The sequence below is a fragment of the Neolamprologus brichardi genome, chromosome 5 (assembly GCF_056152115.1).
Source record: "Neolamprologus brichardi isolate AB-2024 chromosome 5, ASM5615211v1, whole genome shotgun sequence".
NCBI lineage: Eukaryota > Metazoa > Chordata > Actinopteri > Cichliformes > Cichlidae > Neolamprologus > Neolamprologus brichardi.
This window is the reverse complement of record NC_142108.1, coordinates 20,770,009-20,781,738: the sequence shown is the minus strand read 5'-3', so window position 1 is coordinate 20,781,738 and position 11,730 is coordinate 20,770,009. Positions and strand designations below refer to the sequence as shown.

Here is an 11,730-nt window from a genome sequence, read left to right as displayed (position 1 = left end):
GAAATGGAAGCAAACCTGAAAGGTTTGAAAGATGTCAGTGTTTAGCTTAGTCGCCTTATGGGTATGCATGATCTTGAGAGCTTGAACAGCTTGAGCATCAGTATATTTAACCCTTTCACACATAGTGGTCAAAATCTTATTTTTGTGTTCGTGTTGATGGTATACTTGCACATAAACCACTACATTGGACACTGATGTGTCACTCCATACCATGCCACCCAGTCAAAAGGTATGTTGTCCACCTAAGTGGACATGTAAAAAACTAAAAGTATATGTTTCAAAAAATGAAGTTCAAAAATCTTTTTTAAGTAAGCTTTACTTAGTTTTTTTGAGGCAACAAGTTTCCTTAATTTTTTTGAGTTCTGGGAACTAACAAGGCTGTACAGTATACTCAAAATGAGTAAGTTGCCCTAACTTGGTCATCTTAAGTAAACTTGATCCAATTTTGTTGAGTTCTGGGAACAAATGAGCTTGTACAGAGTACTCAAAATAAATAAGTTGTCCTAATTTAGTCATTTTTAGCTAAGCTTTACTCAATTTTTTTGAGGCAACAAGTTTCCTCACTTTTTTTGAGTTCTGGGAACTAATTAGATTTTACAGTGTATGCAGAAAACAGTGTTGGAAAATAAAAACATTAGACTAAGGATAAAATATGTAGTGAAACTATAGGGTCAACGTGATCTATGAGAAAATTTTAAAAACATGAGTTTGTGCTAATGCTGATCCTTATTTCAGCAAGATTTGTCTTGGATCCTTTTTTAAGTGATAGTGATGATTATTAAACATTGTCATGGTGGACTGGCATCATTTTATTGTGGATGAAAGAATGGGTTTGGCAAAAGTTTGGCAACCACGGCTGTAAACAAGCTGCCATCATTCTGTAGTAATGATTTCAGAACCAAGATCTTGGGAAGTGTGTAGAGAAAGAGCAGACTGATAGGAGAGCATAGAGGGACCATGTTAGGCTCTAAACTGCTGTGTTGTTGAAAAGCATTAGACAGGTAAACTTTGCTGTCCTTGCCTTGCTCATGTCTCTATCTTTCAATATGGTTATAGACAGTGTTGGGGAGTAACGGAATACATGTACCGCCGTTACGTATTTAAAATACAAAATATGAGTAACTGTATTCCGTTACGGTTACCATTTAAAAAGGTGGTATTTAGAATACAGTTACTTTGTTGAAATAAATGGATTACACGGCGGTATTTCCCTGTTTCATATTGTGGCGGGTCAGGCCTGTTTGGGTTTTGTTTGACAGCTACGTTCTGTTGTTCCCAGTGTTGCCAACTCCGCAGTAAGGAAAATCGCTACTGGCTGTCCTAAAAGTCGCTAGAAGTCGCTAAATGACGTCATCGCCTAATTTGCATAATTGGTCATGCTAATATAATTGTAACCTACGTTGTAGGAGAGAGAAATAACATCGTGGAAGACGCATAAAGTGAGCAAAAAACGTCCTAAATGCATTTAGAATTTATTTAGAACTACAAATTAAATTTCTTTTAGCAATTATTGTTTTTTAATGTCACAATTCCAACCCTGCTCCTTTATCCGGGCTTCGACCGGCAAAAGTGACCCGAAATAGGCACTCTGGTGGAGTTACTTTATGTGTGTGTGTGTGTTTATAAGTAGTTTTAAACGTTGTGATCCACAAAACAGCCTAACAGTAAAAGAAGAACTGACTGCCTTACAGTCAGTGCGGGAGCAGCGGCTTCGTTCATGCACGGTTCATTTGCAGTTTGGACGCACAGGTGTGAACATCTCCTGCAGCTGGGGGAGGACTATCCTCCGCCCGTGAGTGCTTTAGCACGGGTGAGGTGCCCACGGCAGCACCCGCTGCTTGTTGAGAGTAAGAGCAACACGCTCTTTCACGTCAAAAAGTCGTCATAAATAAGTCTCCAATAACACAAGAAAAAGTCGCCAGATTTGTCGCTAGTTGCATTTTAGAAAAAAAAGTCGCCAAGGGGCCTGAAAACTCGCTAAATATAGCGACAAAGTCGCTAGGTTGGCAAAACTGGTTGTTCCAGGTGGCAGCGTTACGGTTGCCATGGTTACAGGGTGACGCTCTCTCTCTCTGCGTGTTTCCTGGGTGAGAGAGGCCTTTTTGTTGTTGTTGTGCTAAGCTAATAGGCAGAATGCTACAGGTATAGCTCTAAAGAATGTAGCATCATAGGCAGTGTAGTCCGTGCTGCAGGGAGAATGGACTGCCATACACGTTATGTGTCTGTGAGCGAGGGAGGGAGAAAAAGGAAAAGTACCAGATGTTATGAGCAAAAACGGGAGCTGGAAGCATGGAAATATAATAATAACCACTGCAGCCAAGAAGAGTGCCTGAGAGCCCAGTTGTAAGTAAGCTATTAAGACTCGACTGTACACCGTGTTCGTGTTTTCCTCCAAAAACAATAAGTTCCGTTGGAGCAGCCTTTCAACGCCTCTCTCTGTCTAGCAAAGTTGACCCAGACAACAAAGTAAAGCTAGTTTTCGGCTATGAGCCCGACACAAACCCTACGTATTAGCCAGAGGTCCCTTTACTATGGTTCGGAGCCGCGGACCTTCAGTAACAGTAATAAATCACATTCATGTAGTTGTAAACAGCATGATAATATATTAAGTAATCGTTAATTAAGTAACGTATTCTGAATACTTAAGTATTCAGAATACGTTACTCTCATTGAGTAACGTAACGGAATACGTTACAGAATACATTTTGGGGCATGTATTCTGTATTCTGTAATGGAATACATTTTAAAAGTAACCTTCCCAACACTGGTTATAGATCACAATGTTGACCAGCATGGCAAAGATCCCATCTAAGAGCTATTTCTGGCAACATTTTGGTGAAAATGTGTGTAAGATTACACTCAAATCAGCAGGAAGTCAGTTGGAATAACCTTTATTTCTTCTTTTTTTTTGCTTTTGTTCTCTGATTTGAGACTGGACATTAATCTTCAGCCTCACGTGTTAGTCTCTGAAGACAGCCACTTTAATATAAAGTGTTGTGCAGTCTTTAACAAAGTTCAACGTATAGACAGTTGGACTACTAATAATGATAATTATGTGAATAAAAAAGTAACCACTGTGGTCATTTCTAACACACACTGCTACCACTTTTTATTTTGTATTGTTGGATTGTCTGATTTTCTTCCTCCTGTATTCTGGTTTCATCCAGATGAACATTTATGTTTCCAGTGCTCTAACTTCTTGTACTGCAGTTCTCTGGTCTGTTCTGTATTGTTATAACTTTGTTGTGTTTCTGGACTATGTGTCACAAAGATAAAAAAAAAAAAATGCTTTACTGATTAAAACAAAACCAAGTATTCAGCATAAAATGCCTTTCAACTACCAGCTGAAAGGATAATGTAAGAAGCAGTTTACCTTGATGAATTGAAAGGACCATGGGTTTTATTCATGATGTCAGTGTGGTGACCTTTTTTTTTTGTCATGTCTGTTGTTATTTATTAATAATAATAAAAGAACAAAACATCATAAAAATGCATTTTTTTAATTTGCTGAATCAGGTCTTCGATATCCAGCTCTGTCTAATAACAAAAATATAACTTTCTGTGGAAAAGATGATTTATACCTTATTACAGTACACTTAATATAAAGTAGTTTCAATGACTTGTTGTCTCACATCAATCAGTGACATAAAGCATAATGTGAAAAAGTCAAAGATAAATTCTTTAAATTGCCATTTTCCTCACAGGAAAAACATTTCAGATAATGTTTTTCAAAGATATGAAAAGCAGCTCCCAAACCACAAAACTTCTTCCCGCTGATGCAGATCAGGTCAAAGTAAGGCATGCGCTGGGTGTGACTGCATGTTTCTGGAGAAAAAGTCTGTCTACAAGGCTGTGGAAAGACACACTTCGCCCAGCTGATACTGAGGTTTGGTTTGAGCTTCAAAATGGTTTTCCTGGCCTTTGAAATTGAGCCTGTGAAATTCACGCATGATGACTGACAGAGACTTCCCCTTGGTCTCAGGCAGAAAAAGGCCAACATACAGTGCAGACAACAGGCAGATCGCTGCAAAAGGCACAAAGCAGTACTCACGCAGCCCGCTCTGTGAAGGGAAAACAAAATGTTATCAGTCATACATTTATCAAACACTACATTAAAAATTCTGTGTATTCAATTTATCATTGGGAGAAACAAGCTGTATTTAGCTAAGTACATTCACTATTAAAAAAAAAAAAAAGAGGTTCAAGCTCAGTGGTGTTTCTTCTGCTTTAACTCGCCACAGGGGGCAACAGCCAATTTCTTTCTAGTGCCAGTCACAACCCTGGATACATAGAGGGGGCAACATCAGGAAGGGCATACACCAAATCACTTATGTAAGGGGTGTTTAACTCCAGGCCTCAAGGGCCGGAGTCCTGCAGGTTTTAGATGTGTCCTCGATCCAACACAGCGGATTTAAATGAATAAATGACCTCCTCAACATGTCTTGAAGTTCTCCAGAGCCCCGGTAACGAACTAATCACTTGATTCAGGTGTGTTGACCCAGGGTGAGATCTAAAAACTGCAGGACACCCTCGAGGCCTGGACTTTGAGGCCCCTGGAGTAGTGGGAGTAGGATGAGTTTCAGGTGAGTTTTTTCACCCATCCACTTAGAAAGCTGTATTTTGATATTTTGCAGTTATACATTTTTTAAGCCATATACTAAAAGAAATATTAAGAGGATTATTTTGTACATCACTTATAGGGCCTGTATATTGATATACTGATGCATCATGACTGTTAGTCCCTATTGTGGGTTGAACTCCAAAAATGCAGCTCCTAAATCTGTGTTCTTACCAGCTCCAATATTAAGATGGTAAGCTATCTAATAGTCAGCATTTTAACACAAATGGTATATAATTGTAATGTTGGAGGGGTGCTACTGTCTCATTTGGCATCTTGGTTTTCCGACATGGACTAAACCCATGTGACCCACTGGCTTTTGTTTTCTTTGTCTTTTCCGTTTTCTGTAGTGGTAGAGCTGGGACACTATTCAGAGAGACAAGTAAATATCAAGCAGCACACTGAAAACTAACCTATCTTTGTACCATCTAGTCATCTCCACTATTAAATAACATGGTAACATGAAAAGCGCTTTATACAGTGCCCCAGTCTTGTCTTAGTAATAATATTATTGGCACATGAACACCATTCTTGTGCTTATTTCTCCTCACTGCAGGTTTGCTAATTGGATGGATGCATGGACAGATGTACAGACGCTGACTAAAGTAGCAACAGACTGACTACTAAAAATGGGAAGATCATTCCAACGACGAACAGGTTGAGCCACATCATGGAGCCAGCAATCATGTAGGCTGCCGGCCGAGCCGCCTGATTGAAGATCTCTGTGGGAAGAATACCAGTCACTCCAGCTAAGAAAAAACAAAGAAAACAAAATCGTACTGGTTAGATATATCAATATAACATATCAATATAACCATTGTATCACACTTTTACACACTCCTGCAGTACTCTGTAGTGTATCAAGGAGTAGCCAACCAAGTAAGATGCTGAAAACTGATAAAATGTAGTAAATATGTTGATCTAAATAAGTAAAATGTGTAGATAGTAAAACACGATGACATTTTGTTTCAAATGTATGTTGAGTACTGAAACATTTTGAACCTGTCACATGTAAAATCCCGGTAAAAGACTTACCTGGTCCCATGCCAAAGCTGAGAATATAGGTGTAGACACAGGTCATGGTCAGGTACGACATCCAGGTTATATGGTGCTGTGTGCATGTGGGGAGGAAAGCAGTGAGCAACTCATAGTCAAGAACATTATTATATCTGACAGAGACCATAGAGTTGTGACAAGAGAAGTCTGTAAAAACTCCAAACCCAAATATGTCGCATCACTTCCTACTTTTCACCTCTATTCTTTGTCCATTATGCATTTCTCTTCTCTCTAGATAAATATCAACATGTGCCTGAATGCCAGCTCACAATGCCTCCCAGTGGTTCGACTTTGACACTGATGTGTCTTAGTTCCTTACCACTGGTTAAAGCTCATACAAAATAATCACAATCCTTAATAAAGTACAGTAACTATAAAGAACTAGATGGCTTTAGTCACTTTAGTCAATCTGGGGAAACCTGGTTTAATGACAGTACAGATGACTACGATAACACCTAAATTCAATATTGTGTGTGCATATATATATATATCACATAAATGAGCTGATGTTCACATTTAAAGTAAGCTGATTACCTCAAATGACAGAGCGATCGTGAAGACGACAGCCCAGAAGGTCATGAGGGTGAAGCCTCCTGCCAGCATGAACCTCCGACCTTTGCGCTCTACCAGCAGGTTCTAAGAGAATCAAAATGTGCATCAGACTTTGTTCTTATTGTGTCAAATGAGAACACGAGAGTTAGGTAACCAACATGCAGCAGAAAGAATGACTGAGCAAAAGCAAAGTATTTTTATTTTATTAGTATTAGTTTTTGAGGAAAGCAAAGTGGAGTAAACATACTCAGAATATGGCTGTTAAATACTTTGTTTGCCCACCAAATGTAAGCCCACCTCTCTCTTGTGTCATTTATAAACAGTTAATGTATTTGTAGTCAAAATGGGCAGCCTCTTTTTAAGTTGGGAAGGCTAATGCTGTAAGTAAATAACTTTATCTGCATCTTTGCAATGAATTAGATAAATAGTTTAATAGAAGTCAGTCAGTTAACTTAAGATACAAACAACTATCCAACTATCCAAGGTTTACAGACCTTCAAACTTGTGTTTGCTTTTTTACTTTTTTCATTAACCTATTAAAATCTTGTTACTGCTGTGAAGGTCAATAAACTTGTATGAAAAACTTTTTACATTTAAACAGACAAACAAACAAGATAAACCCCATAATTCTGTAGCTCGTAGGACCACTTTAGCAGAAATCACTCAAAATATTCCTTTTCTGTATAACTTTATCAATCTTTCACATTGTTGTGCAGGAATTTTAGCCTACAGTTCTTTACAGTGTTGCTTCAGTTCATTGAAATGTGCAGGCATTTGTTTGTGCACAGTTTTCTTAAGGTACTGCCACACTTTTTCAGTCAGGTTGATGTATGAACAGCACCTTGTTTATTCTCTTTTCAAGTCATTCTGTTGTAGATTTTCCCCTGTACGGGGTATGTATGGGCCAAACCAGAAAACTTCTCAAACTTCTGCTTTTATAGGACACAACACATGCTGATGATCCATTAATCAAGTGTATTTAAATAGCAGTGCCTGACTGCTACCTACTCTCTTAATTCCTAGGGAAGCAGGAAACATATTATTACGTTTATTTTGTTTTTAATTTTTGTCAATTATTAAGGATTAAAGTAAAGGGAGCATCAGCTACTGCTTGTGTCTTTATTTTCCCTGCATGCAATGGCTCTGTCCCCCACCGGAGAGGCACTCCCCATTGTTACAGAACTGCTACTTTAACTTGGTGTCTTTGTATCCACAGAAAGATTCAGAAATACCCAGAAAAACAAAAGGGTTATAATGACTCTTTAGCAATTCAATCAATTTTTAACAGACTTAGTAGCTGTGCGTAATGTTGTGCACCCTGCTAAAATGATTGCTGTATCACATTTATGCAAGGTCATGTAGGTGTTCCCGCTTACTGGCTGCATATACACTAGTAGGGGTTATTTTCAGTCCTTATTCTGCAGCCTTCAATACAGCTTTAAAAACAATGCAAACAGTCTCTCTTTGGATGTAGCTGGTTACATAATCTGAGCTTTAATTATGGGTACTTACACACATTATACAGGCTGTGAATTCACATGTCCCGGTGCCGATTGTAGCATACTGGATTTTGTCATCTGGTATTCCAGCCTCTTTAAACACATATGATGCATAAAAGTAAATCTGCAAGAAATACAGAAGATGTGAGGTCACTGAAAACCATCATTCGATTTTACAAGTTTTTAATAAGCTGATTACGGTAGTATTTGTACAAAGGTAATTGTGTTAATACCCACTGCCCTCTCTAAAACCTCAAGCATGTGGTTAAAAGCCTTGAAACACATGATCATGTAGTCAGCACTTTTCCTTATGACAAACTTGTAGCTCTCAAATTTAGTCTGTATGTGTGGTATGAAGGTTCCTATCATGCTTTTCAGACAAAACAACAGGCATCACATATTATTCATCCAGTAGTACAGTGAGGCCTGATACTTAATCACCAGCATACATAATTAATGTGACATGCAGAAACACTAAGAAACCCATCCATCATCTACAATTTCTGATCAACTTTCAAATTAACCTGTGGCCAAACAAACATCTGATGCATTTCAGGATAAGTTACAGCGATCCTGACACACCCTCACAGCCAGAACACACACAAAACATCTCTCAGATCACAGCACGGATGAAATTTCTTCTTACCGAGTCATTGCCACAGAGCTGCATGGCACTGCTAATGATCATGACAGAGATGAGCTGCCAGCGTACAGAGCGATCAGTAAAAAGCTCCCAGGGGTGGCTCGCCCTCATTCCTTTGGTTTCAGCCTGTTCTTGCAGGATTTCATCCAGCTCGCTACTCTGGACCTCACAGCCTCGCAGGCGTCTCAGAGCTGAACATAAAAATCAAAAAATAAAATTAACACTTGATAATGATTTCTGTCTAAAATATGTTTTATATATGAAAAATGTCCTTAGCTGAGAGTGGTAGGGGGTGATGTACTGTTCGCTGCTGGTTGACATAATACTGTACGCACCATTAATACAAGCCTCCTTGTCTCCTCTATCAATGAGCAGATATCTGGGACTCTCTGGGAACCATGGCAGGGTCAGGAGCTGAATGAGTCCAGGAATGGCATTACTGGCAAGAAGGTACTGCCAACACGGCTCACTGCCCAAAATCTCTCTTTAAATAAATAATTCAGAGTGTTACTGTGGATATTTGTGAAATCTACTTAACACATTTCTTTGTCAACAGATTATAGAGATTGTCAACAATTATAAGCCGCACGATGAACAAACCTGAGTCCGACCACCTGTCCTAACACGACACCGAATGCTGTAAACACAGCTGATGACAAAGAGATAGCTCCTCTTAAGTGCTTTGGTGCACTTTCTCCAAAATACATGGGCTGCACATTCATGCTGATACCTGTAGAATGATCATGTCCTTTTAGGAGTGTTTGTTGAATAGTTATTTTTATTATATTATATTTTGCTTGCATTGCTCTGTTATGGTAAGGATACCTGAGTTTACTGGTTTGCATGCATATTACTTAGACGTTGTACTAACATACCAGCATTTATTCCAACCAGGACACGTGAGATCATGATCATCTCAAAAGATCTGGCGGTTCTACTCGTCAGTGCTAAGAGTGCAGCAGTCATGAGAAAAATGTTGTTCAGCAGCAGGCACTTCTTCCTTCAGGAGAAAAATGACAACAGTTATTTTTAATTATTATTATTATTTTTTTAATACAGACTGATGGATGAGATGTTACGTCATATTACAAGACCACTACGCAGGAATATTTATTCTAGAATAAAATGGTAAATGGTAAATGGCCTGTATTTGTATAGCGCTTTTCTAGTCCCTAAGGACCCCAAAGCGTTTTACACAACCTGTCATCCACCCATTCACACACACATTCACACACTGGTGATGGCAAGCTACATTGTAGCCATAGACACCCTGGGGCGCACTGACAGCTTTGGTTGAGTGCCACAGATGAAGCCAGGAAGACTTGAACATTGTTAGACTTTTAGTTTTGAGGACACAAGAAAAAAAAAAAAACACAGCTTCATCATTTAAAAGCACTACAGAAAAGGTGCAGGAATCAATCATAATCAACATGAGTATAAAAGAAAATCAAAACTCAAGTCATTATATAAATATGCAGTGTTGTGCAAAAGTCTTGGGACAAGTCTCCTTTCTTTATATTTAGTTTCCAAGGATCTAGACTTCTTGTAACTTTTTGCTGTTTCTTTGGCTACTTTTTTACTCATTTTCAGTCCAGTCCTTGTACCTGAGCCTCTTAACACTGACCTTTGTCTACATTTCTTTCACTGAATTTAGGAAAATGTAAAAGATAGCACAGTTTGAAGGCATAAAATAGTATTTTTGCACCACCAAGGTGCTAATAGCTGAAAAATTTGCTATTTTTGGCATGGTGTGCAGTGTGTCCTTAAAAAATTTGAGGAAACTGAAGAGAAGAGAAAAACAGAAAGTCTCTTCATCTTAACAGAGAAAAGAACAAAAGGCAGCTAACATCCAACAAGAGTTCTGAATACCTTAAAGAAGCCTGGAGAACAATTCCTGAAGACTACTTAAAGAAATTACAAGACAAAAAAAAAGCTGCTTAACACAGTTCAGAGTGTGTTGAAGAGTAAAGGGGGTCATACCAAATACTGACTTTCAAACTCGTTGGAATTGTTCAATTTGTATATGCTGTATTTTCACATATGTTTGCACACTGCTCCTACTTTCTATTTTTCCTAGCACAGTATAAAGAAATGATAAAAGTGCAAGACTTTTGCAGAGCAGTATTTACACGTGATGGAGGAAAGTAAATGAACAATCTATCATTCGGACAGTAGGTTGATCATTTGTTCTTTGCATGTTGAAGTCTCAATTTGTAACCTAGTGTACATGTGCTTTTACACCTTTACACGTGCATGCTACATTACCTCCCAAAGCGTATGGTCATAGGTCCTGCAATAAGAGCTCCAGCAAACCCCCCGAACGAGAAGATGGAGACAATGATTGTCCAGACTAACGTCACCTGGTATTCCTCCAGCTGGACGTCCCATCGCTCCAAGAATGTTTCATTGATAAAACTTTGGATAAACTGTGAGAGAAGAAGAGACAGGCCAGCACTTATTACCACTTTTATTACATCTGAGCCACACTGTAGCTCCTTTAGCCAGTTTTTATTATTGATCTTCTCAACAAAGAAACCTTAAATATTATATTTTATGAATCCACATCAGGAAGCAGGTGTAAGTGTTATTGTGAATTATCAAAAGGTTGCAGAATTGTTTGCTTCTGGGTAAAGTTTGTGCTCTTTAATCAGTGCAGCTGCTGGGCAAAACATAAAACTGCATCCAGAATCAGTTCCTAAAAAAAACTGAAAGCAATACAATAAGAATGACTAATCACAGGCACAAGTAACCCAATTCTTGTTTTTGCCAAATTACACCGTGACCCAAATGTGAAATAACAGGCAACAGTTTTCATAAGTAGCTAAGTACATGTACTATCAGTGCATGACCCTTGTCAACTCTTTTAGAAACCACATGCACTCACATGTATAGCTATAAAGTAATGGCAGGAAATCATTTAAAATACATTTGTATTTAAAATACAAAAACTTACAGTTGTGGGAGCATTCATTATTGCAAGGTTATATCCATACTGAAGAGTCCCTCCAATGGATGCAGAAGCAATCATCAGCACCAGTGTCAGAGGACTGCCCTGTTAAAATAAACAGACAGACATACAGACAGACAGATAGCTAGATCACAGTTGTTTTGTTTTGTTGTTACATTGTCTTAGAAAGAAATTATGTGCGTTAGAAATGTAGTAAAATCACATTTAAAAACTAAAGCCCGTCACATTACCCTGCAAGGTGTATCACCTAAACAGCTACCAAGTAATATAGCCATACTGCACATCTGCATAAAGCTTCTACAAACACAGTAAAGGTAGTTTAAACTCCAAAACAGACGATTTACTAAAAAAGACAAATTTGCTCAATTACCTTTTGTGCACCAGCATGCGACAT

At 38.4% G+C, this 11,730-nt stretch overlaps 1 protein-coding gene across 1 annotated transcript; it reads right to left on the bottom strand.

The window, feature by feature from the left end:
- Positions 1–3,842: 3,842 nt before the first annotated feature.
- Positions 3,843–11,730, bottom strand: slc2a11a (solute carrier family 2 member 11a). Its single transcript, XM_006783077.2, has 12 exons — positions 11,707–11,730; positions 11,322–11,420; positions 10,634–10,794; positions 9,244–9,368; positions 8,969–9,098; positions 8,704–8,852; positions 8,372–8,559; positions 7,739–7,849; positions 6,209–6,310; positions 5,654–5,729; positions 5,240–5,367; positions 3,843–4,061 (listed from the first exon to the last, which is right to left on the bottom strand). The coding sequence occupies exons 1-12, from the start codon at positions 11,728–11,730 to the stop codon at positions 3,843–3,845; spliced, it is 1,512 nt and encodes a 503-aa protein (XP_006783140.2).

What these genes read in the sequence shown, in the direction of transcription:
- slc2a11a (XM_006783077.2), bottom strand. Translation starts at nt 11,730, where the DNA reads ATGTCGCATGCTGGTGCACAAAAG. An exon ending in AGCTCTGTGGCAATGACTCG is followed by an intron (nt 7,850 to 8,371) that starts GTAAGAAGAAAT and finishes TATTTCTTGCAG; the next exon opens with ATTTACTTTTATGCATCATA. An exon ending in TGATCTTCCCATTTTTAGTA is followed by an intron (nt 4,062 to 5,239) that starts GTCAGTCTGTTG and finishes TTCCCTTCACAG; the next exon opens with AGCGGGCTGCGTGAGTACTG.